The 26,502-nt window shown below is 46.4% G+C and overlaps 2 protein-coding genes across 2 annotated transcripts in view; one reads left to right on the top strand and one right to left on the bottom strand.

Moving 5' to 3' along the window:
* Positions 1-22,060, top strand: part of TESK2 (testis associated actin remodelling kinase 2) — a 121,779-nt gene extending 99,719 nt beyond the window's left edge. The window contains exons 4-10 of the mRNA XM_021684439.2: positions 8,759-8,905; positions 19,184-19,266; positions 19,501-19,585; positions 19,839-19,922; positions 20,124-20,210; positions 20,893-21,010; positions 21,290-22,060. Coding sequence (XP_021540114.2) covers positions 8,759-8,905; positions 19,184-19,266; positions 19,501-19,585; positions 19,839-19,922; positions 20,124-20,210; positions 20,893-21,010; positions 21,290-22,005 — 1,320 coding nt within the window. The 3' untranslated portion in view covers positions 22,006-22,060. The remainder of the gene's footprint in view (positions 1-8,758; positions 8,906-19,183; positions 19,267-19,500; positions 19,586-19,838; positions 19,923-20,123; positions 20,211-20,892; positions 21,011-21,289) is intronic.
* A 230-nt stretch (positions 22,061-22,290) lies between these two features.
* On the bottom strand, positions 22,291-26,414 carry TOE1 (target of EGR1, exonuclease). The gene is made up of 8 exons (XM_021684262.2): positions 26,282-26,414; positions 25,386-25,528; positions 25,258-25,298; positions 25,028-25,124; positions 24,750-24,908; positions 24,226-24,485; positions 23,870-24,029; positions 22,291-23,786 (listed from the first exon to the last, which is right to left on the bottom strand). The coding sequence occupies exons 1-8, from the start codon at positions 26,331-26,333 to the stop codon at positions 23,166-23,168; spliced, it is 1,533 nt and encodes a 510-aa protein (XP_021539937.1). The 5' UTR covers positions 26,334-26,414; the 3' UTR covers positions 22,291-23,165.
* Positions 26,415-26,502: the final 88 nt, after the last annotated feature.

Genomic DNA, 26,502 nt, shown 5'->3' with positions numbered 1-26,502 from the left:
GCAGACGCTTAACCATCTGAGCCACCCAGGCGCCCCTGCAGTTATATTTTTTAAGTCCATGTGATTTTGATCACTTTAAGGAGTTTGCCGATAGGGTAATAACAGTATCCTCAGAATTTTATATCACTGAGTGGTCAAATGCACTGTTTTGTATTTCATTTTGTTTCCAATGCTACCATAATATCTGCCATATAGTAGGCATTATTATATTATTATTATTTAAAAGATTTATTTTTAAGTAATCTCCACACCCAACATGGGGCTCTAACTCACAACCCTGAGATCAAGAGTCACACACGCTATCAACTGAGCCAGCCAGGTGCCCCCAATAATAGACATTATTAAATATTTGTTTTGGATGGTATTTATCAGAGAACTCTAAAGGCACACTTCCCTTTTGATCTTAAATTACATTAATGACTGAATTGGGATGGCTTCTACTAAGAGAGAACTTAAAACCTGCCTGCATTTGTTTAAATGTACTTACTCATTTGTTCATTCAACAATTTATTGTTCACTGGATACTGGGCTCACAAAGTTGAGAAAGACTTGGTCCCTGCCATCAAGGTTATAGTACAATGTGATAAGCAATAGTAGAAATATGTATAGGGGACTAAAGTGGCACAAAGTATAGAATGGGGTGTTAGGAAATGCTTTCCAAAATAAAAGACGAGCTAGGTTTAGAAGGATGAATAAGAGTTAACAAAGCTGGGGTGCCCGGGCGGCTCAGGCTCAGTCGTTAAGCGTCTGCCTTTGGCTCAGTCAGGAAGCCTGCTTCTCCCTCTCCCACTCCCCCTGCTTGTGTTCCCTCTCTCACTGTGTCTCTCTCTGTCAAATAAATAAATAAAGTCTTAAAAAAAAAAGTTAACAAAGCTGTGAAGGGAAAGAGGAGTATTCTGGGCAGTAGATAAGCATATATGAAGGCAAAGAGAGTGAAACATTTAAATATGCTGAAACACATTCTGGGTTCCCTTTCTCTTTGGGTCAGTCCATTACTACTGACTGTTTCAGTCAGGCAAGCCCTGGTAGACCTCCTGAACAGTGGCAAACTTGGGTTTTGGCAGATGGAGGGATACATGCTTGTAGTGGCTGCCGAACCTCGAGCTGAGAACAGGAGGCTCCTTTGGAGCACAAGCCTCCCACAGGGCGCTCTTGGGATGCCTGTCCTGAAATTACCCGGGGCAGTAACAAAGCTTTCTTTTCTTCTTCAAATCAAGCCAGCAGGATGGGATGTCTGCTAGCCTTTGTGTTTGGAGCCGACCAAAAAACATACAGTGGCTCGCACAATGGCATTGTTGGGCTTCAGTGAAAACTAGGTCGGGGCCCGGGCCCTCATCTACAGAGGGCTTATCCAAAGAACAGAGGTTTGACAAGTCACTGATTTGGCTATTTGACATTGATGCTGGTTTCTGATGTGTTTTTGACTTACTGATGGCACGGAAGATGATAGGATCTCTTCCTCTTGCTTCTCTGAACACCTGAATTTGGAATCTCTGAGTTACCTTTCTTTTCCTTCAGTTCTCATATTTACCACCCAGTTGCTATATCCTTTAGATTCTATCTCTGCATATTGTAACTCTAGCCCACCTTTTCATACCTATAATATAATAGCACGCTAAGTGAGGAATTTGGTCCCCTCTCATCTGGACTGTTGCAGTCCAGATGAGAGTCCTCCAAACCTTCCTCTAGTTCCTCCTCTATCCTGCTACCAGCATGATCTTTCTAAAATGTAGTTTGGGGCATGTATTAGTTTCCTAGGGCTGCCATGACAAAGCACCACAATGTGGGTGGCTTATAACAACAGAAATTGATTCTTTTACAGTTCTTAAGGGGAAGTCCAAAATCAAACTGTTGGCAGGGCCGTGCTCTCTCTCTGAAAGCTCAAGGGGAAGATCCTTCCTTGCCTCTTCCTAGCTTCTGGTGGTGTTTCTTGGCTTATAGATGTGTCACTCACATCTCTGCCTCCCTTATTACATAACATTCTCCCTGTGAGTCTGTGTCTTTTCTCTTTTTATAAAGATACCAATCCTATTGGAGTAAGGGTCTACCCTACTCTAGTATGAGCCCATCTTTGATTTTCCATCTGCAAAGACTCTATTTCCCAAAAAAGGTCACATTTACAATTACCAGGAGTTAGGACTTGAGCATATCTTTTGGGGGGACATGATTCAACACACAACAGATCATAGTATACTTTACCTATAAATCTTTAGTGCTCCTGTGGTCTGACAAATTAACTGTAGATGTTTCATCTTGGTGTTCCAGAACTTCTCTAAAAAATTACATATTTATAATAATAAATATGGTAATAACGGCAATAGGTAACAACTGACATATACTGAGAACTTTCTTTGACATTGTTCTAAGCATTTTACACGTCAACTTATTGAATCTTCATGACTCTATAGGTTAGATACTAATCTTTTTTTAGGGGGATAGATACTATTCTTATTCCCATTTTATAGATGAGTATTAAAGAAATTGAATGATCAACCCAGGATCACACAGCTAGTCACAGGTGAGATTCAATCCTAGGCAGTCTAACTCCATAGTATGTGGGCTTTTCACTATACTGTATCGCTCATCTTTACTTTATAGCTTCATCCCTTCTCCCTACTTACACCTTACTCAGGAAAAAGTAGAGGAATAACTACTAATCTCTGCACTTTATCTTTGTGTTCCTTTTGCACAGAATGTCTTTCTTATTCCCAGTCCTACATATGGGCTTCCATGAAATGGAACTGAATCCTCAACAATGAGTGATTAGCCAGGCCTGGGTGAGGGAAGGGTATTCCAGATAAAAGGATCAGCAATGTGTGCAAATGTGTAAGTAAGCAGGGGTCAGACCTTTTTTTTAAAAATAAGATTATTTATTTATTTATTTTTATTTATTCATCAGAGAGAGAGAGAGGAACAAGCAGGGAGAGCTACAGGCAGAGGGAGAAGCAGGCTCCCTGCTGAGTAAGGAGCCCAATGTGAGACTCGATCCCAGGACCCTGGGATCATGACCCAAGCGGAAGGGAGACACTTAACTGACTGAGCCACCCAGGCGTCCCTGGGGTCAGACCTTTATAATCAGGAGTGAAAGGCTTTATATTCCGTGCTGAGTAAGGGTTGTGGATTTTATCCTAACAGTACTAGGGCATCATTGAATAATTTTAACAGGAGATTGACTCTGGGTTGGCATTTCAGAAGGAGTATTTTGGCTGTATTATGGAAAATGGATTGGAATGAGGGCTGTATCTGTTTAAGATACAAGAAATGGACAAGAAGACTAGTTAGAAAACCAGTGGAATAACCCAGGGAGGGGTTATGAAGATAAGATATTGATAGGGGGCAGAATGAGTTGTATACTATGAGTTAAGCACTATGCTGGACATACTTTGTATGCCTTATTTGTTTTAATTACTCCCTGCCTTTAATTAAACACCAAATCCTGTTGCTTCTACCTCTAAGATGTCTCCAGATATTAACCTCCTTTCCATTCTTGTGGTCATTGTCTTATTCACAACTTCCCACCTGGATGATTCCAGAAGCCTGGCTTCAATTCCTGACTTTTCCATACAGTTTTCACATTACTGTTAGAATGATATTTTCTGTATAACATATATGTTACTGTCCTGTGTGGAAAAAAATTGTTAGTTGATTATCACCTCGACTGGACTGTGAAGTAAACTAGACTGTGAATTAAGGGCAGAGACTGGCCCTACTCATCTTTGTGTTTTCACATAATAGGCTTTCAGTGTTTGTGTAGGTGGATGGATAGAGAGATGGACAGATCTTCCTCAGGACAGCCCTGCTAATTAGGTGGTAGCAAATGATCTTTGTTAGTTGGATGGTAGCACATTTATCCGCCTTGGGTGAATGCCCTAGCTCCAGGCCAGTTGGGTAGATTTTTCAAAAAGGAGTATTATTCTTACAGTTGATATTTTCTTCAGAGCCTCTGGATATGCCTTTGAACCGCTGTTCAGGGATAAGCTTATTGGTTACAGGTATCAGTACATTGATAATTCAAAGTTAAAAAAAAAAGCAGCCATTTTGTCTTATTCTTCTGACTGGTCATGATTGGGTGAGGCTACTTTAGCTGACTAAAATCAGCTGGGAGCAGGAGCCCTGGGTGTAGTGAGTGTTACCTCATGGAGAGGTAAGTGTTGCCTAGTGCTGTTCCAGAATATTCTCTATGTGGGCATGTGTATGTGTTTGTCTGTGTCTGAGTTGGTACCATCAGAGCCTATGGGGATATATGGGAAGAACTATATTCTCAGCCTACACAACTCCCAGCCATCTTTTAGGATCCAACTCAAATGTTATCTCCTCTTTGAAATTTTCCAAACTCAGGGAGAGTCAGTTTCTTCTTTCATACCTCAGGTATTTACCTCTACTAAAGGGTTATTGGTATTATTAACTTACATCTGTGTCTTTCACTGGACTTCTTTAAGGTATAAACTGTTATTCATCTTTATATACCCACATTTACTGTGTGTAATGCACTCTTGTAATCACAGAAGGAAAATAATGTTGATGTAAACTGACAGGTTCTTACTGTCATATGGAGGTGACAGGAAGTGGAGAGGTGCTCACTGAATGGTTGTAGAAATAACTTTAATTGATATTCCTGAAAGGTTCACTTCTCTACTTTCATGAGTGGAGAACTGGAGTGTCCACTAATTTGACCTGCGACCCTGTGGTGATTTTTTTATGGTGTTGACATATGATTTCTTGCATACATAATATTGTTTAGTCTCCAACACACATTTATTTATTGACTGCCTTTTAGGAAGAGTCTTTAATGAAATCAAGTATCAAACACAAATGAAATGGTAGAAACTCTGTTATAATATTTTATTAGACCACGAGTTGGAAAGGCAGGTTTTGGTGTAGATAAAGTTGGGAAACAGTCACTAAGAGGAACTGAAGTCTATAACACTTGAGTGGCTGATATTATAGTTTTCTGAATTTGAAAGTTTAAAAAGACAACAAGAAAAAATGTAAAAACTTCTCTCTCCAGTAGGTTATTTAAATGCATTGTCAATGCCTTAGGTTGTTTTGTAGAGCTGCTCAAGGGAGTGGTCTGGAAGAAAACAAAGCAAAGCCACTGTTATTCTCATCCTGGGAAGCTGAATGTGCTAGTGTAGTTGATCTTGCCTCTGCTTCCCACAGAGGGATTTGTTCAGAGGACACACCAGCTGAGCCTGCACTGGGAGTTGCTTACTGGGGAAGTGAACGTCCCAACTAATGGGCACGCAGAGTGTGTAGCAACTTAGAAGTCTTCCTTGTTGGCAGATCTCAAACTTCCCTTCTTCATACATGCAAAGGCCTTGAGACGCTCAGAAGTTGTGGTTTCTGAAGGCCCAGAGGCTTATCAGCCCCCTCTAAAAATATTCGCCAAAGGCAGGCAAAAGAAACGGGTTGTAACAATAAACTCCATTTAGTTTCCTTCTCTGGTTCTGGTTTGTGCTTTTTCCATCTTGCCTGGAAAAACCAGAGCCTACTAATGGTGTGGGAACCTAAAGGGATAGCAGGCAAGAGATCTGAATTTTATTCCAGTTCTGCCTCTTAATTGGACTTGCCTCACCTTGCCTCACCTTTCTCCTGCTCTCCACCCTCTGCCTTTATCTGTGGATTTCTCCGGTCTTCAGAGACATGCTGAAAAGAGTAAATATGTGTTTTTCTGAACCAGAATCACGAGTCCTGGCTTAGCCTGGCCCAGAGAGAATGCAGATACAGTCTTTTCATCGTAGTTTTTTCTGCCTGGCCCTCCGTTGGGAGACCTCAGTGGCTCCTGAAGTCAGGCCTTCCATGTCACATTGTCACCCTATCAAAGAAGTGAACCAGCACCGTTTCAGTTCTTTCTCTCAGAACTAAAGAAATTTGTCTGCATGATTAGCATCTGCTATATTGCCCCCAGGTAGTTTGGAGTTTGCAAGTTCAGTTTCTTTTTAGCAAATGGGCTCCTCATATGTGAACTGTGGACAGATTGAACTGTAATAAAGAGATGAAAGGCGCTGTATTAATGCTGTCAGTATGCCTCATTTTGAGATTTCCAAGATGGATTATCAAGCGGAATGAAGCAGATTGACAGATTTCCCTTTTGAGAAGTTAGGTATATTTTTAGCCATTCTCTCTGCGGTGCCAAGCCTGATCCACCTCATCCAAGGATATTAAGTGCTGCATCGTGCTGCCCCCAACTGGTTCTTTTTGGTGCTTATGTTACCACATCATGACATCTCAGATTATATGGCACTTATATTTTTTTCTAAGCACTTTCATATGCTTGTATTAGATTCTCATAATGACATTGTGAGTTACATGAATCAGGAATTATCATATCTATTTTAGAGGTAGGAAAACTGAAGGATAGCCTCACTAGTTGATTTGTGCAAAGGTAATTGGTTATTAAGAGGCAGAATTGGACTAAAATTCAGATCTCTTGCCTGCTATCCCTTTAGGTTCCCTCTTCTTTTGAAAATTCAGTGTCACCCCCAAAAATAGGTATTTAAGAGCTTAATTTTAGGCTCTTCTGAGGCTCTTTGACTCAGATGCTATGGCTTGTAAGTCTAATATAATGTAGTGGTAAAGAACATGAACTCTGGGCCAAACTGCCTGGGTTTGAACCCTGGTTCTTAACCTCTAAATGCCTTTTATAAAATGAGAATAATAGTACACTTAATTCATAGGGTATGTGCAGATTAAATGAGATAATTAATGTAAAGTTCTTAGACTAGTGCCTGGCACAAAGTAAGCACTATATAAATAAATATTAGCTATTGCTATTGTTTTGTTGCTACTGTTATTATTATTACTCTTATCATCTCTATGTAAATACATTTATTTGCTCTTTTTTTTTTTTTTTTTTTAAAAAGCAAAGCAGCCCTTCATGGGTATGTAGAAATGATGAACAGTCAAATTTATTGAAAGAGTATCATTTTTTTAAAGATTTTATTTATTTATTTGACAGAGAGAGACACAGTGAGAGAAGGAACACAAGCAGGGGGAGTGGGAGAGGGAGAAGCAGGCTTCCTGCAGAGCAGGGAGCCCGATGCGGGGCTCGATCCCAGGACCCTGGGATCATGGCCTGAGCCGAAGGCAGATGCCCAACGACTGAGCCACCCAGGTACCCCTATTGAAAGAGTATCTTCACATAGTTTCTCCATAGCCTTCTACTCACTCCTCAGTTCAGTTTGGTCTTAACTCTGGTCTTAACCAGCTGCTCTGGCCATAGTTGCCAGTGACTTCTTAGTCGCAAGTTCAGTGGACATTTTTCCTGATCACCTTACTTGATCTGTATAGCATTTGATACTTTTGGTCATTTCCACTTTGGAATGTTCTCCTTCTTTGGCTTCTATGGTAACATTCTTGCTTGGTTCTTCCTCTGCCTGCTCCTTTAAATGTTACCATGCCTTTGGATTCTGTTAATTTCTCACCTTATATATTAAACCCTGGACAACTTCATACATCCCTTGGCATCAGTGACTACTTCAGCTCATTGTTACTGCCTCCTAAATGTTGGTCTCTAGCTCAGACTTTGTCCCTCAACTTTAAGCTCTTTTTAGGACATCTCCACCTTGGCTGTCCCACAAGCTTTTAAACTCAACATGTCCTAGCTGACCTCACTATTTTTAACCTTGCTGCTTCTTCTAAAAACCTGTTCTCTCTATTTTGTGGATATTTAATAATGATAGTATCCAGGGGCCAATAGCCCAGGATCAACCTAGAGATTTTCATTGTGCTCACCGCCCCCCCCCCGCCGACAGTCATCAAGTTTTGTGTGTGTGTGTTTTTTTGTTTTTTTTTTTAAAGATTTTATTTATTTATTTGACAGAGACAGAGATAGCGAGAGCAGGAACACAAGCAGGGGGAGTGGGAGAGGGAGAAGCAGGCTTCCCCTCGAGGAGGGAGCCCGATGTGGGACTCGATCCCAGGACCCGGGGATCATGACCTGAGCTGAAGGCAGACGCTTAACGACTGAGCCACCCAGGCACCCTGTGTGTTTGTTTTTAACTCTGCCATCTAACTATATCTTGAATCTTGCTGTGTTCCAGTGTCTTCCCTATTGCCTTAACTGAGGTACCCTTCTTTCACCAGGATTATTGCAATAATTGCCTATTTACCCTTCTCCATATTCTCCATCTAATCCATCAATCGTACCATTGCTTAAATAATCTTTTCTTTGAAAAGCCAAAGATGAACATTTTGCTCTTCTGCTTAAAAGGCTTATTTTGTTCCCATAGACAGGATGAAGTCCATATATCTTAGCAAAGTATATTGGCCTCACCTGTTTCTACTATTCATGCACTCTGGCCATATTGAGTAAATTAGTTTCCTGAATGCACCTTGCATTTAATCTATAACTTTGCATATGCTGCTCCCTCTGTGTGAATTGTCTTTCTGTCCTGTTCCCCCAGGTCATCCTTTCGATTCCTTATTTCCTATGTACAGCTTCCTCCGACATGCCCAGGTTGACTTTGTAACTTTATCCTCTGCACTCGTAGTGCCGTCGTACCTGTACAAAGCTGCATTTTAGCATTTGCCAAATGATGCTGTTTGTACCCGTTAATATATTGTCATCTCCGCAAAGGAAGGGGTCTTTGTGTGCAGCGCCTACCATAGTGCCTGGATGCCGAATAAACCATCAGTAACTTAAAAAAATTAAAAAACATAGAAGCTCTATCCTCTAGGTGTTTATCCTCTCATGGTTTCACCACCAGCCTAAACATTCCTGACAAATGGTGGCTGGGTTTTTCCTTTTGTTTTGCAGTATATCAACTCTGGAAACCTGGAACAGTTGCTAGACAGTAACCTGCATTTGCCGTGGACTGTGAGGGTGAAACTGGCCTATGACATAGCAGTGGGCCTCAGCTACCTTCACTTCAAAGGCATTTTCCATCGAGATCTCACATCTAAGGTATGAAGGCTTTACTTGCACAGCTCTTTGAGACACTGTCTTCCATTACCAAAAAGCTATGTTAAGAAACCAATCATTAATGAACTTTGAAATGATGAAGATCTTATATAGATATAACATTTAATCACAGAGAATACATCTTACTGCTCTGTATAGCTAGTCCTTAGAAAGCCAATATTGGCTCACAGCAGGTACCTTTTAGTGTTGAGCCAGGCAACATATATATCTTAAGAATCTTAATCCTTGACTCTGGTCTGAATGAGTGTTGCAGGAGCAGGTGACATGGGAGGGTTAAGAGATTCCTGTCCTATAGGAGCGACAGCAGTCAAGGCAAATTGGGAGCCTGTGTCTTAGAGTTCTCTTTCATGGCCTCCAGGAGGTAGCTCTTAACTGAGAGCAGAAGTTCACTGGTTTTGTCATTTGAGTGCAGGTTTTGAGGGCTATAACGTACTGACCCATTTTCTGTTTGTGTGATTGAGTTTCTGCCCTTCTGCCAGTTCTTCTTTGGCATCAGCTAGTCTCTTGCTGTCCAAATTGCTGTGTGACCAGGTTAGAAAAGAGTTGCTTTTAGAGGAAGTTGGCCATGCTACAAGGCAGGCACTTCAGGGCCAAGTGGCCCAGGACACCACCATGACCAGGCTTATATAAACAGTATTGTTTGATCATTGATGTGGGAACTGTAAGCCATCTAATATGACTTCTGTGTAAGAGATGATTTAAAATCTTCTAGAGAGGTATAGAGGAGTTTTGTACTTGCCCAAGAATAGCTGTCATTTCATTCTCCACGCTCAACACCTACACATGCACACATATAGACATGCATACCAGACTCATGCACCCCTTCTGTCATGAAGGAGAGGTGAGGGAGCTTGTTATAAAACAAAATTTGCAAAGGGGACAGAAGCAAGCTGTACTCTCAGAGCGAATAAGGCCTAGAACAGTAAGTCCTTCGCTACCTCACACGACAATGATTCTTGTGTTCCAAACAGCAGTACTGCCCCTGAGGGACCCTGGCCATTGGTTTATAAACTACTACAGAGAAAATAGCTTTAGGGAGGTGGATGTGGGGCCCCCGGGTGTGGCAGGGCCATTTGTAGTCAGCTGCACTGTTACTGAAGCAGCATTAAGATGGCAAGTGGAGGGGTGCCTGGGTGGCTCAGTCGGTTGGGCATCTGACTCTTGGTCTCGGCTCAGGTCATGTGTCATGAGTCATGAGATCAAGCCCCACATCAGGCTTCCTGCTCAGTGAGGAGTCTGCTTGAAGATTCTTTCCCTCTGCTCCTCCCCCTACTCTCTCTCTCTCTGAAATAAATAAATCTTAAAAAAAAAAAAAGATGGCAAGTGGAATCTGATGACTAGCTGAGGCCTAGCTATGAGGAGTCCTTTACCTTTATTGGGACCTGTAAGGGTTGGGACCTGAAAGGTGGTATCTTATCATACCCTTATTAGGCTTTTCTTCTTCCTTAGAATGTTTTAGAAAATCAAGACTAACTTGCACTTGTTCTAGGCAAATGGGTAGGGTCGTATCAAGACACTGCCTTAGGTTGATAGCCTTCTTTCACCTTGAACATGCAGCCAAAATCAAATCTTTGCATCCTATTGAGAGAACATCATTTCTTCCAAGGTGGAGGGAGATCCTGACCAGTTATCTATCAGTCACGTAGATATTTCCCCCACACTTACATGAATGTCTCCTCTGCCTGGCACCATGGATGAAGGAATATTAGAAAAAGACAGTTTCTTACTTAGAGGTACTTATAGTCTTGTGGGAAAATAATTAAAGAACAACCCGCAGCATTTAATAATTAAGTGTTCAGCTTCAGACTGTAGGTTTTCAGGGAAAAGAAAGATCACTAGGGTAGAGTGGCTAGGCCTTCTGGAGCAAAACTCCCCTGACGAGTTCCTAAGAGCTGAACCTATTCCCTTCTGTGCTTCCAAAGCGTTTTGTCCCATCGTGCTACTATCCAAGTGTAGCTCTGTCTGGGCTTGTCATTGTTGTATTGCAAAAATGACTAACCTCTTTGGATCTATTGGATAAGAACACTATCCTTTGGTTTTCCTAATAGGGAGTGTGTATTCCTTTGAGATGAGAAATTGGGAATTTAGGAGAAAGAACTCCCTGTGTCTCTGTGATTTTTTGGGTCTGAACTGTAAGGAGGTATTGAGGATACTTCCAGGTGGTGAGAACAAATGACTTTGCAACCTGAAGACAGGTTGGGAGGTGCACTATAGGGAACCTCAAGTTCAAGAAAAACAAGTAGATTTTATAAGCCAGACCATCCAATTCAAGAGACTGTGTTCATTGCCCTTTAATCATCTCTGAACCTTTGGTAGTTTTGTCTGAATATTTCAGCCTCATTGTAACTGTGTTGCAGGGATTAGGGAGAGGGTTGTATGGCCACGCAGAGCAGCTCCACCCAGGAGACCTGTGTGGTGGTGACAGTGACCATAAGAATGAGAAGTCCCTAAGGGATAAGTAAAGCTAAAGGGACAGAATAGGGCTTTAAGGTCTCCAAATGGTCTCATTGCCAACCTTGAATCTGAGTTTGATTTCTTTAAGGACAATAAAAGGTTTACTTATATTTTAGTAGTGTATACATCATATTATGTGATTGTTCTGTTGTGTTGTATCTCCCACCAGTATACACGTTTCCCAAATGCTCCTCTGCCTCACCTTTTTATTCCTAGCAGCTAGCATAGTGGTGGGGGGGTGGAGGGTTCCTGGCCTTCTTTCAGAGAATGCAGTTGATAGCACAGAGGCCAAACATCTGCTTGAGAACTTTGATTTTGAATCCCAGACCCAGTTTGTCCCACCTCTCCAAATGATCTAAGTGCTCTTGGGACCTTAATATGCGTGATCTATAAAGCAGATTCTGTCCTTGACCTCACAGGAGCCATCAACCTGGGCCACTCAGACCAGAGATGACAGGAGGAACTCACAGTAGTGGAAACATGTTCCGGGTGGGTAAACCAGGGCAGAGAGAAGCAGATGCTTTTTTCCAAGTGATCATGAGCCTATACTAGAGGCAAAAAGGATCCCCTAATTTCCTATCAGAGTGACTCCTGAAAATAGTATTGCCTTTGCAGGGTTCACATGTCATGGTTGCTGCAACACTGCTTTCAAGAGTGAAAAGTCTCAGGGCGCCTGGGTGGCTCAGTCGGTTAAGGGTCTGCCTTCGGCTCAGGTCATGACCCTAGGGACCTGGGATCGAGCCCTGCTTGCGGGAAGGGGGTTCCCTGCTCAATGGGGAGCCTGCTTCTCTCTCTCTCCCTTTGCCTCTCCCCCTGCTTGTGCTTGTGCTCTCTCTTTCTTGAATGAATAAAATCTTAAAAAAAAAAAAAAAGTGAAAAGTCTGTTGGATAGAGCTGTTCAGTCTAATTCTGTAATTACTTCTAAGAAATAGCCTGATACAGATTTGTGCAGTGATGATGCTGATAATTTACTTAGTAAGAAGTGGAATGTAGGGTGGCTTTAAAAATATTCAGTCATGAGCTCCATCGAGAAGTGGCAATCACCACACACAGGCTTTTACCAGTAGCTTAGGAGTAACTAGTACAACTAACTACATGTGAGTTTTGGCTTTTAGGAATGGTCAAGAGAGCAGTTTGTTTCTGCTTAATACCATGACTACCCAGGATCGGGCAAGCACCATGATCTTCTTTGGTTACCCCTAGGAGTGTGGGTTATGAATTGTACCTCTATTCTTGGTTGTTGGGTTTGGTTTTTGGTTTTTCATTGACTCAAAGAGGCCACTCTGGTGATTCTACCAGAGTGAAAAGCCTATTCAGCTTGGTCTTAGGCTATACCACAAAACTAGGAGCAGAAAATGCCAATTTTCAGAGACCAAAGAGAGCATGAATTAGGAACAAAGTTGAATGCTGGAGAGATAGAGAGTGTCTGTTAGGGCACCCTGTAGTTGTTTTTTTGGGCTTGTTTGTTTGTTTTTATAATGAAAACTATCAACAGCTTTTGGGAACCATTCATACTGGGCTATAAGAAGACATAGTATTGGAGACATAGAAATTACTGGAACCCAGTCTGTACCATCATCGATGGTCTCTTAGTCTGGTTGGGAGATCGCTATGTGAAGAATATTACATAAGAGCTGTGGTAAAGATATGGGATCACAGGGTGGGATAGAGAGCAAGGGTTGGGACACGTTACAGCAAACCAGATAATCTTCTAAGAGACTTGGACCGTAGCAGCCTCTGGGGCATTTAGGAGGGCATTTCAGTCTCTGATCTCCCTGTGCTGTAAAGAGAACCTCTTAAGCTTTCTTGAGATGTAGAATCAGTACTTTCCTCTCTGATCCTAACTGGGTTTATGGAGTGGATTTGTTGAGGGGTGAGGGGAAAGAGGTAATGGCACATCGAAAGCCATTTTGTTGTTGTAGAGATAGCTTTAGCTTGGAACTCACATTAACAAATGGACTTGGCATTTCTCCACTCAGGTGGTTTTATTCGGTGCTAATACTGACTATGCAGCTGTTCTAGGAGAGCTCAGGAACTTCTCTCAAGTGTCTCTTCTGGCCCGGTTCTGAAGGATCTGTGTTGGCTTCCAGAAATGCATTCATGGTCACCCCTTTGAGTCCCTTGTCAGCTCAGTCCCCAAAGCGGAGAGTTGAATATATGATTAGTGTATGCCTTTGACACATGTGAAAAGAAGCCCAGGTGTTTCAATTATCTGCCCAAATTTTTGTATAACAAACTTTTGCTAGGCCCTTTCTGTGTGTCTGTGCTAGGTTTGAGACACAGAGATGAATGGGATCATTCCGTCACTGAAGAGGCAGATGTAGAAGTCTCTCTGCTGTAGTGTGATGAATTCTAATAGGGGAGGAATGCAGCAGTAGGGCCTAGGCTCCTTTTTGAACCTGAAAATCAGGAACCTCTCACCTCAGGGAAGTCTGTCTGAGCCTCCCTTATGTCTGCTGCTTACTCTAGGCAAGGATACTTTCTTTTTTTTTTTCCACAGGGAGGTGGGGAGGGCTGAGGGAGAGGGAGAGAGAATCTTAAGCAGGCTCCACACCCAGCACGGTGCCTGACGTGGGGCTCAACCTCACAACCCTGAGATCATGACCCCGAAATCAAATTGGACACATAACCAACTGAGCCACCCAGGTGCCCCAAAGACACTTTTGAATAAAGCATTCTTCGTCCTCTACGTAATGGACCTTGTATTCCACACAGCCTGAAAATTGGTCTGGCTTCTTCAGAACCCCACAGTGGTCTGAGCTTCCTTTTTTTTTTTTAAAGATTTTATTTATTTATTTCACAGAGAGAGAGACAGCAAGAGCAGGAACACAAGTGGGGGAGTGGGAGAGGGAGAAGCAGGCTTCCCGCTGAGTAGGGAGCCTGACACGGGGCTTGATCCCAGGACACTGGGATCATGACACAAGCCGAAGGCAGACACTTAATGACTGAGCCACCCAGGCGCCCCGGGCTTCATATTTTGTACTCTGTAGCCACGTAGTCTATACTGGGGCCATGTCCAAGTTGGGTGAGAAATGCAAGCATTGTACTAGATGCTTTTGGATTGGCCGGCATATGAGATAGTGGCTGGAGGCCCAAGTGAAGGGGTCTTACGGTATTGCACACAGTGCTGCCTTCTCCATGGGCCCTGGCCCCTGCTGCTTCTTAAGACTGCATTGCTTCTGCCATGGCCTTGCTGAAGACTACATTACTTCATTATAAAAGGGGAAAGCTTTTCAGCCTCTTTCTGGGGAGGGTAGAATCATGTGAGAACGCTTTAGAATTAGGAGTCCTGGGTCTTTACCACTTACGGTTGTAAGCTTTGTTTTTCTCATCTTAAATGTAAAAATCTCAGATCTGCCCACCTGACAATGTTGTTTTGACTGTGTTTGTGAAAAATGTTTTGTAATTCTTAGGGTACCATATAGACAGAAGTGGTCAATCTTTCCCTTACCCAAGGGGCTAGGAAGTATTCTCTGGGCCATCTCCCTCTTAAAACATCACTGCTTTCCTAAAGCTTATAGTCTCTAGCCATAGGAAGGCACTATACAGACTTCCATTATAACATGGTAGATGCAAAGACTACAGAGAGGACAGTGCATAGGATGCTTTGAATAGAGGGTATTTAACCCAGCCTGAGGGTACAGAGCAGGTTTCTTGGAGGAGATGGTGGCTGAGCTGAATCTTGAAAATTGAATTCTACTTATTTTTTTTATTTTTTATTTTTTAAAGATTTTATTTATTTATTTGACAGAGAGAGATAGTGAGAGCAGGAACACAAGCAGGGGGAGTGGGAGAGGGAGAAGCAGGCTTCCGGCAGAGTAGGGAGCCCGACTCAGGACTCGATCCCAGGACCCTGGGATCATGACCTGAGCCGAAGGCAGATGCTTAACGACTGAGCCACCCAGGTGCCTTGAATTCTACTTATTTAGTTTAATTATTATTAGTGCACATGCTGGGGGTCATATTCTAGACCAGAGCAGACACAGGGAATTGCATAAACGAAGGCATAATGGCATGAACTGTATGATGTGCAGACTGGGAGGGAGGAGTGGTAGGGAGTAAGAGTTGAAAAGAGAGGACTCTGATCATATATTGTCTAAGTTGGATTTAATCTTCTAGATAGGAAATGAAGAAAACCACTCAGCTTTTTTGAGATATACTTCACATAAAACCAAATTTGCCCTTTCAAAGTATATATTTCAGTGGCTTTTAGTATATTTAGCCATCACCACTGTCTAATTTCAGGACTTTTCATCATTCCAAGATGAAAGCCCCACACTCTATTCCCTTTCCCCTTCAGCCCTGGGCAACCACTAATCCATTTTCACTTTCTATGGATTTGCTTATTCTGGACATTTCATATAAATGGAATCATACAATATGTCATTGATGGCTTTTAAATAGGGGAGTAACACAGATTTACATTTTGCTAAAGTCATGCTGGCAGGAATGAGGAAGGTGGATTATGGAGATCAAGCCTGGACCAAGGCAGAGAGACCAGTTAGAAGAGCATTGTAGGGCGCCTGGGTGGCTCAGTTGGTTAAGCGACTGCCTTCAGCTCGGGTCATGATCCTGGAGTCCCGGGATCGAGTCCCACATCGGGCTCCCTGCTCGGCGGGGAGTCTGCTTCGTCCTCTGACCCTATCCCCTCTCATGTGTTCTCTCTCTCTCATTCTCTCTCTCTCAAATAAATAAAATATTAAAAAAAAAAAAAAAGAGCATTGTAGTTTTCAGGGGAGGAATGAGGAGGACCTGATGCAAGGGTAGTGGAGATGAAGAGGGAGACACTGATTTGAAAAATATTTTTTATTATTATTTAAAAAAATTTTTTTAAAGATTTTATTTATTTATTTGACAGAGAGATGCAGAGAGAGTACAAGCAGGGGGAGCAGCAGAGGGAGAGGGAGAAGCAGGCTCTCTGCCTAGCAGGGAGCCTAATGTGGGGCTCGATCCCAGGACCCTAGGATCATGACCCGAGCTGAAGGCAGACGCTTAACCGACTGAGCCACACAGACGCCCCCGATTTGAAAAATATTTAGAAGCTAAATTAGTTGGAGTTAAGAGTAAAAAATCTAGGGTGAATCCCACGTTGCTCTCTTAGCAAACTGGGTGGAAAATGGCAGTATCAGCGGACGTAAAAATACAGCTAGAGTTTTAGCTTTTGAGGGGAAAAGGTGACTTCAGGTTTCCATGTATGGAGTTCAATATGAGTAATCCAGGAGATGTCCAGAAATAGAATGGATATGCAGATCTGAAGCTTGAGGATAAAGGTCAGCTCTGATGATATACAGTTGGGAGTCATGAGCACAAATGGAGCCCGAGAGATATAGGCCCAGGATAGAACCCTGAGAACATCGGATGGTAAGAAGTGCCTGCACTGGGGCCTGCAAAGTAGCCAGAGGTAGAGAAGGAAATCCAGAACTGCGGTGTCACAGAAGCCAGGAGAGAAGGATCAAAAGGGAACAGGAATGGCCTCTAACTAGCCTCTAATAGCTGGTCTGTTCACTCCAGGACCACAGCTGATTATTCTCTGCACGCCCTGTATTTTTTGTTTTAAAGATTTTATTTATTTATTTGAGAGAGAGAGAGAGCCGGGGGAGGGGCAAAGGGAGAGGGAGAAGCGGGCTCCCTGCTCATGTGGGGCTCCATCCCAGGACCGACCTGAGCCTAAGGCAGACGCTGCACCAACTGAGCCACCCAGGCGCCCCTGCACGCCCAGTATTAATTAATATGACTTCTAAATCACATATGAAAGTGTTGAAAGAAGTAATCAGCAACGTCAACAGCAGAAAGATCAAGTATGTAAGAACTAAATTTGTCTACTGAACTTAATGCCATAGAAGTCATTGGTATCCTCTGTGGGAACTCACAGCAGAAACCCATGAGCAATGAGTGGGAGATAAGGAAGTAAAAACAGCAAGTGTCGCCAGCCAAACCTCACTAGCCTAGACCCCAGTAAGGGCAGGCTCTTAAGGGCAGGCTGGGAGTTTCTGGAAAATCCCACAGGGGCTAATCCATCAGGGTTCCTCCACATTTTTCTTATCACCTCAAATACAGACTCCTAAAGTTTGGCTCTTTTGGTTTGCAGTATCCCATCTTTGTCTTTGGCTTCAATGCCCAGCTGTTGACTGTGAGAAGCTGTAAGAGGGGCAGTGGTCACCTCCAGACCAGAAGCAAACTGGGTAGCCTTGTCCCATACTGTGGGGCCCCGATCATCCCTGCCTTAGCCATTTCTCAGCCGTTCAGAGCAGCTACTGCGAAGTCACTTACCCCTACATGGGTGGTTTGCAGTGAGCGGACAGTAGATGGCCATGAACATGAAGCCGGGGCAGAAACCGCACAGCTTTGACAAGGGCAGTGTACTGTGGCCATATTCTTTTCCTTATCTGCTGCTCCCAGGCTGAATTTCTGAGGGCTGTTTCTGAGCAAATAGTAAGTAGTACTTTAGCCTGAGCCTTGGAGACAGGAGCCTGAGTTGTTGGTGAAAAGGGAGGAGGGGAGAAAAATCTGTGACAGATCTGGGCTGCCACTGCCTCACAAGCCTGTGCCCTATAGCCTGGGCTTTGGCTTTTTAACAGGCAAGCTGGCCTAGGGCCCGTCCTCTCACAGCCATAGTCAGGGGTTGCTGAGCCAGCACGACTTGATGGGAGGGCCAAAGCCAGGACAAGCACAAGGATGGTCCTGCTCAGAAGCCAGGGATGGGGCGTGTCTACCTGGGACCCGGAGCAGGTGAAGGCGAAATCACGGGCTCCTTCCAGCTCAGGCAGAGAAGAGTATGATCACGTCGAGGCCAAAGGAAGGGAGTGATTATACCTGAGGTGGAGGAAGCAGAAGGTGACTTGGCTTGCCTCGGCAACCGCATGCCAAGCCTGGTTGCTGCTTTGTGTTTATTTACAAGTCATTTGGGTTCATCCTTTCTCTTGTTCGGTGAGCACATCCTGAGCCTCTCTCACGAGTTGAGTGTTATGAAGAGGGAAGGCCTGAACCAGAACCTGCTCTCTGCTAGACTGTAAGAGGAAGTAGCGGAGAGGAGGAGTTAAAGGAGTTGAGAGAGAGGCTGGTGAGAGCTGGAGAGGACAGCGTGGAAAGGGCACTTACCTTAAAACACATAAAATCTTTTGAGGTGAAAAGGAGAGTTGGGAGAACATTCCAAATGGAAGGGAACAGTGTACGCACAAGAAAAGCTTGAAGGAGCTGTTCAGGCTTCAGGAGTCCAGCTTGTCTGTGACAAGTTTGGATAGAGCTGTGTGTATAGGAACAGCAGGGGGAGGGGGTAAGTCAGTTGGTTAGAGGCAGATCATGGACTGAGAGGAAGCTGGTTGTGATCTTGTGGGCAGTGAAAGGTAGTGCAGGCCTGAGCGCTTGTCTTAGGCTTACATTACTTACATTACATTACTTATATTACTCAGGCTCGCCTTTGGGTCTCTGCATTCTGAGGAAAAGAGGATGGGAGGCCAGGGGCCTGATAGTCTGTCTTCTTCCACTAGATTGTAAGCTCCAAGAGGACAAAGATGTCTGTTCATTGAGGTTATTTCTGGCACTTAGAACCATGCTTAGTATATAGAAAACAAAGATAAATATTTGTTTGAAGCATATGAATCTTAGGGCAGCCACCCAAGATCCAGGCCTAAGCCATCTCCCATGGCTGACAGAGCCCCCAAGTCTGACCACTGGGGTCAGCCTAAGAGTGTGGTTTCACCAAGGAGGAGAGGCCAAGGTGCCCTGTGGCAAGGAGGGGTGGTGGTAACCTTATGGCTGGCTGGTCCCCCTTCTGAGCCACATTTCCTTCTTCTTTGGGAACCCTAGAACTGCCTGATAAAGAGGGATGAGAATGGTTACTCTGCAGTGGTAGCTGACTTTGGCCTGGCTGAGAAGATTCCTGACGTCAGGTGGGTAGCCCTAATAGGTACTGGGGTCACAGAAGGGACTGAAGCAAAGGGAAAACTCCAGCTTCCTCCCCAGAGGCCAGAACTTGGTCATAGCTCAATCCCAGCTCCCTAAATTTGGTCATTCTTAGTGACTGTCCTTCAGGGAGAGGAATTCCCAGTGGTCAGATATCCCATTGCACCAGCTAGTGGCAAGCTCATTATCCATATAATCTCTCCTCCGCCCCCACCCCACAGCATGGGGAGTGAGAAGCTGGCCGTGGTGGGCTCACCCTTCTGGATGGCACCTGAGGTTCTCCGAGATGAGCCCTATAATGAAAAGGTGAGTCTGGGGACCCCGGGGCATGGTTCTCCTTAGAACCCATTCTTAGCAGGAGGTATCCAGGATCACCTTATATGTTCTGGGTGAGGATCTATATCCTTCTAAGAGCAGAGCTGGTACTCGGCAGCTGCCCAGTAAGTGAACTGAATGAAATGCACACAGTAGGGCTCAGGCCTGGGCTAGTGGACCCGAGGGGCAGAAACCCCACCTCTCACCCCACTGAGAAGGAAACTGAGGTCTCATTACCCACCAGGCGGACGTGTTCTCTTACGGTATCATCCTCTGTGAGATCATCGCCCGCATCCAGGCTGATCCGGACTATCTTCCCCGCACAGAGGTGAGCTGCAGGCATAGGGCACAGTGCCAGTGGATGGGGCTGGTTTTGAAGCTATGGAGCGGTTGTTCCCAGGGTGGAGTTGCTGGAACTGTCTGTATGGTTACTTCGGGGCAATTCTCAGCCTCTCCTAAGCAGGCCAGGATGGGTGGAGGGATTAATGACCAGTCTACCGTGTCCCCTCCCTACCATACCTATCCACAGAACTTCGGGCTAGACTATGACGCTTTCCAGCATATGGTGGGAGACTGTCCCCCAGACTTTCTGCAGCTCACCTTCAACTGCTGTAATGTGAGTGTCTCCCTCCCCTTCCCTCCCCCCAGCTTTGGTCAGGGGCTGGCTGAACCCCTTTCATCTGGGTAGGACTGTAGGAGGAGGAGCCTCCTTTTCACTGATGAATGGCAGTGCCCACAGCCCCTCCTCTGGGCCTGACAGACTGTCGAGAGCCCTGGACCAAAAGGAAAATTGCTCTGTATTATACAGTCCTCAGCCTGCAGGGTAGACTCATCATCTCTTGCCCTGGACATTGATAGAGCTCTGGTCAGGTTTCAGTTGGACTTTGGGTCCAGCTGATCTTAAGGCCCATGGGAAGAGCTTTTGTTAGCCTTCATTTTATACAGCTCTGGGGCTGGACCTACCTGTCATGACCAAGGGGTAGCTGGGCTTTGTCCAGATAGCTCCCAGAAACATGTTAGCAAGAACAGAACAAACCAATGTAAGCATATCCTTTTGGATGGTTCTGTGCCCATCGAGAGGATAAGACATACAGAAAGGGTGCTGACATGGATGGGTATGAGACAATAGCATCTTCCCTGACCTTAGCTCTGGGAATCACTCTCATGGTCTGGGGCCTTTAGAAAAGATCTCTTAGCTGCATATCTGAATCTTAGAAGATGCCAGAAACAGACTCAAATGCCATCCTTGGGGTAGAAGATAGGGGGGCAGGGCTAATGGCTGGTGTGGATGACTACAGATGGACCCCAAACTGCGCCCATCCTTCACGGAGATTGGGAAGACCCTGGAGGAAATTCTGAGCCATCTACAGGAAGAAGAGCTGGAGACGGACAGGAAGCTGCAGCCCACAGCCAAGGGTAAGAGATTAGACCAGAGTGTTCCACCTGACCCCAAGGGAGGAAATTAGGATGTGGGGCCTTCCTCTCTAGGGCTGATTGTAGGATCCCATGTCCAGAAGAAGGGCAAAGGGCAGGGGATGATGGAAAAAGTACTGGACTCTAAGAATTATGACTTGGCGCATATAGCCTCCCTTCTGAGTTTGTTTTCTCATTGGTGAAATGCTTTGTGGCACAAGGTGCCACTTCTGTTTGTTATGACTAGTGGGAGTAACCCTGATTTGACTCATTGTTTTTTAGGACTCTTGGAGAAAGGACCTGGGGTGAAGCGACTGAGCTTACTGGATGACAAGATCCCTCCCAAGTCCCCACGCCCAAGACGCACTATCTGGTTGTCTCGAAGCCAGTCAGACATCTTCTCCCGTAAGCCCCCACGTACAGTGAATGTCTTGGACCCGTACTACCGGCCACAACAAGGTGGTGCTGCCTGCACCCCCAAAATCAACCCTTTCAGTGCTCGCCAGGACCTCAAGGGTGGCAAGATCAAGTTCTTTGACCTGCCCAGCAAGTCTGTCATCTCCCTGGTATTTGACTTGGATGCACCAGGGCCCGGAACTCTGCCTGTGGCTGACTGGCAGGAGCCCCTGGCTCCTGAAAAACGCCGGTGGCGTTCTTTGCCTGGTTCACCAGAGTTCTTGCATCGAGAGGCCTGTCCATTTGTGGGCCGAGAAGAATCACTATCTGATGGGCCCCCACCACGCCTCAGTAGTCTCAAGTACAGAGTGAGAGAGATCCCGCCATTCCGAGCATCTGCCCTCCCAGCTGCTCCGGCCCATGAAGCCATGGACTGCTCCGGTCCCCAAGAAGAAAATGGTTTTGGGCCCAGGCCCCAGGGGGCCAGTCCATGCCTTGCAGGTGCCTCTGAGGAAATGGAGGTAGAAGAAGAAAGGCCAAGAGGCTTGGCTCCAGTCCCTTTCTCTGTCTCAGGCATAGGCCTGAAAACCCAGGGAAAATAGGATGGGTGAGAGGGGTTAGTCCCCAGCTCACCTTGGGGGTGGACCTTCCTTTGAAGCTACAGGGCCCCCTTGGTGCACAGCCTTGACTCTTCTCTGCGGCCTGTAGAGCAGGCAGGCCAGGCCAAGCCAGGGTCAGTCTGGGGGCTCCAAGTGCCCAATGGCTGTGTATGAGAGGGGAGGCAGCAATGAAAGCCCTTCCTAGTTAGGGCCAACAGCTGATACGAAGCTTCTGAAATCCAGCAAGGAGCTCTGGCTCCCATCCGGCTCCCAGTGCACTTCCCCAGACAGGACCAGAGGACTCCTAGTTCTAGTTTGAGCTGGCAGGCAGCTAATACCCCAGGTTCTTCTCCCACCCCAGGTCTATCTTTCGCCCTTTCCTGGGTCATATAAGCTACTGGATGGAACCTGGAGCTAACCAGGAAGCCATAAAAGGCATGGCTATTTCTCAGACCTTAAGACCGGGGAGCTTCTTGCCAGGATGTCTAAGACACTTGAATAATTGCTGTTTGCACTTACTGCATGGTCAGACCACATCACTACATTTCTATGCAAGGGGATGGTGAGGCAGCGTGGTGGTCATGGCTCTTAGCTAACCTATTCAAAAATCTTTTCCAGTTGATTAATCTATTTTCATATTTATGAAGGAGTCTTAATGTTCTGCCCCATAAAACTTTCAACCTTGTGGTTGGGAGTGGGGCTGGTTTTGTAGGCCTCAGGGCCTGCTCTATGTATTTGTCAACATGTGATACACTCAGTTGGTTAAATGGTTTATACATGGACTGATTTTCTTCTCTTCCTGCTATGGCTGGAGCTGTGGGAACAGTCTGTCCTTACAGAGCCGCGATAAGAAATAACCAAAGATGAAGCTGGTCAAATATTTTCATAACTTGTTTCTGTTGATTTTTTGGTAATACTTTTTCCCAGACACTTTCAGATTTAAAAATAAAGTCTGTGTTACAGTGCTGGTCAGCCTCCTTATGTGTACCCTTGTTCCTCAGCCTTTAGGGTAAAGGAGAAGGTCCAGGCCAAGACTGCCCCCACCCCCACACCCCAATTCTGTAGAAGGTGGGAGTAGGACATTCACAGGCTAGAGGGACCCAGACACCTCTGTTCCATTCTCAGTCCTCTCCCTGGGCCTTGAGTGCTAGGCGGAAGTTGGGTCAGCTGCTGCCCCAAGCCAGCTTCATCTTCTGGTTGTGGGCTTTGGAGGATCGGGAGAACTGGCTCTTGGCCACTGTGAGGGGCACAGCTTTGCCACTCAGGTATACCTTGTTGTGGCATTCAGGTAGCCAGGGCCCAGAGCTACAGAGCTGGGGTCCTTGGCTCACGCCCACATAGGCCATCACGTAGCCTGTCATAAAGGCATCAAAACCAGCCCGGTGCAGTCCATCCCCAGGCACTGGGTGAGGACCGGCTTGATTCCCTGGCACTTCTGAGGCAGCCATATCAGCTGTTTCTGGCCCTGCTGCTTTAAGCCCCAGCTCCAAGTCATTTTTGTGACCTTGCTCCAAGCCAGGCTGGCTCCTAGTCTCATCCTTAGCCACCTCCTGCTCAACTTCTTCAGCCTGGAGGCCTTTCCCGCAGACCTGCTTCACGGGAGGACAATCCTCATTTTCCTCAGAGGTCTGCTTCCCAGGCAGGCCCAACAAAGCCCTCCGCCGTTTGTCCCTACGTCGCCGCCGTCGCCGCTTGTCCTCCACCACAGCCTCATCGGTGTCAATGATAAGATCGATATCATGGGACCGAGGACACTGTGGTCCCAGGGGACACCAACCGTAGGCCTAGAGGTAGGAAAGAGGCTTAGAGAGGGGGTTCCAGGCATCAGGAACCTGCCCTCCCCCAAGAAATGGGCAGGTGCTCTCACCGAAAAGTTGTCACAGACGCTGGTGGAATGAGGACGGTGGGTTGCAGGGGGCATGCAGCAGCGGTAGTCAATATGGGCCCTCATGCTAGATGGATAGCTGCAGAACTCCAGGGTCAGGTGCGGGCTGCCCGCTGCCTGCTGCTTCCCATTTTCCCGCTCGCTGGAACAGCGGACGAGGGTGTTGGTCCATAGCTTATATACTCCATGGGAACAGGGTTTTTTGTCAGTTCTGCTTACTGCTGAGTCCTCAGCACTTAACACAGTGCCTGGCACATGGCAGGCACTCAGTAAATACCTCAAGTAAATGAAATAGGCTTATACCAGGCCCCACCCCTAAGCCTTAACCAGTTGCTCACCATTTCCGGAAAGCATATTCTAGGTAGGAGGCCACGAAGCGCACATGAAACTCAGCAGCATATTTGGTGTCATAAATGCCGGCTGGGAACATTTCACATAGGTCAGCAGTGAAGGTTCCCAAGCTCTCGGGCAGGTGTGCATAGAAATTCTGGTACAGGAACACCAAGTCTATAAGACCATTGTGTAGTACCAGGGGCCGGCGGGCCCGAATTAGTTCCAGGAACAGGGTCCTCACTGACTGGCTCTGACTCTCATCGCCCTGGGTGGAAAGAAAGGGATCATTGGGAAGGACAGTCCCGTAGTGAGCCTCTCTTGCAGGACACTTACCGCCGGTGCCCCTATCTGGAAAGCTCTCGCTCCCTGCCTTCCCAATGCTAGTCTTCTGTGGATCAGGCTGGTTTCCCCAGCCCTATCTCTAATGATTTCCCATCCTCCCTAAGAAGCAGATCCTCCCCCCTGCACCCAGCCTCGGTTAGGAAGAAATGAGGTCACAGAAGGGGCAGTCTCAAGGCTGGTGACCTACCTTGTCATTGCCCTTGTGGTACGGGATACCCTGAGCATACTGCCGGTTGAAGTTGAAGCCATGCTGCACCAAGAACTGCACAGACTTTGGTTCTATCACATACTCTTCCATGCACAGCAGGGTCAGATTGAACACCTGAGCCAGGTAGGAGTGTTCACCCTGAGAGAGAAAGGACCTCGGGATTTGGGATAGAAACACCTTACACCCGATGTTCTCCAGGATCTCAAACCCCCTCCCCGCAGCCACAGACCAGAGATAGGAAGGAGACCAGTACCTACCTTGTCTAGCTGCTGCTTGAAGCAGGCAAGGCCCAGGGAGAGAACAGAACGGGTCCTGGCCGCATGACACACGGACTTGTAACGTTCCTCGATGCACCTTGGGGTTGGGTTTAGGGGGTGGCTGTGGCTGGGAGTTAGCCCTCAAACCACCCAGGACTGTGACTTCTACTCCAGGGATGAGGTCTGCCCCTCCTGCCAAGGCTGGCACTAAGATCAGGGCTTATACTTACTGGTTCAGCAAACTCTTCCTGTCCCCAAGCCCACTCAGTTCCTGGGAGTGTGTAAAGGGAGTTCTGTGTTAGGTTCCCAGCACCAGCCCTTTCATAACTATCTGCCCTCCCCATCCCCCAGCCCTCACCGTGTCCACAGCTACGAAGCTAGCGGTCTTTATGGCCAGCAGGAGGGACGGCCACATCTCCTTGAAGTTGTCACTCTGCACATCCACCACGGGCACCTGGACTACTAGCTCTTCCTCAGATTTTGTGCTTTTGCTGACACCACCTGAGGGTAAGGAGAGCGATGGATGGTAATGCTGAGGCAGAGGCCCAGGGGAAGAGATTCCAAGGTAGGCCATGGCTGAGGGTGGAATGTTGGGGGGCAGTTTCCATTAAGGCAAGAAATAGCATGTCTCTCCTGCAAGCCTTTGTATCACACGTGCTCTACGCACAGTGCTTGGAGTGAACAGTGCCCTGAATTTGGGAAGAGAAAGCTGGCGTCTTCCAGTGGCTTATGTGAGACTTTGGGAAAATTACTTCTCCCCTCAGCATCACAAACTTTAGAGGAGGAAGGCTGGACTAGACGATCTGTGAGGTTCGTTCTTCCCACATCCCGCAGGAAATCCTTCTCAGGGCTTGAGGAATGCGACTCTTTTAATACCCCCAAAGCTCCACAGTACTGTTCCCACGGGGCCCCAGGAGCTAACCAGCACGCCCCAAGCCTCATAAATAATTCCTCACACCCAAGCTCCCAACACGTTCCACTTCCATCGGACCCGCGCCACTTAAAAGAACCACAAGCTCTAGACTACACCTCCCGACACGCCCCTATACCCGCCCCGACTGCTCCCAACACGCCGGGCTTCTGCGCCCGAGCCGCGGTGCCCACCGGGATTTGTAGTTTCCTCGTGGCTGGCTCAGAAGGAATGAGCTAGTCCTCTGAACGTTGAGATCAGTTTCTAGAGCCGAGAGCCCGAGGCCTTCCCCCGCTCCGGAGCGCACAGGGTTTTAAGGCGGGAAGCCCTGAGAAGCCACTCACCGTCAGGGGCCGCTGGGGCTGAGGCTGCGCCATCGCCATTGTCGGCGGCCATGACACGGCGGGCCCCTCGCCTGAGTAGTCGGTGGGTTCGCCCGGCTTCCGCTTCTTCTCTCCGCGCGGCTCCGGCGATCGGGGACGGGGCGGGGCCTCGCCCTCCGAGTCGCCGAGTCGCTGACGGGTCGGACTTCCGTTCACACCTCCCGGGTCTGGCGCGGAGGAGG

Source organism: Neomonachus schauinslandi, chromosome 4 (genome assembly GCF_002201575.2).
Source record: "Neomonachus schauinslandi chromosome 4, ASM220157v2, whole genome shotgun sequence".
Taxonomy (NCBI): Eukaryota; Metazoa; Chordata; class Mammalia; order Carnivora; family Phocidae; genus Neomonachus; species Neomonachus schauinslandi.
The sequence above is the reverse complement of the archived record's forward strand: the minus strand, read 5'-3'. Positions and strand labels throughout refer to the sequence as shown.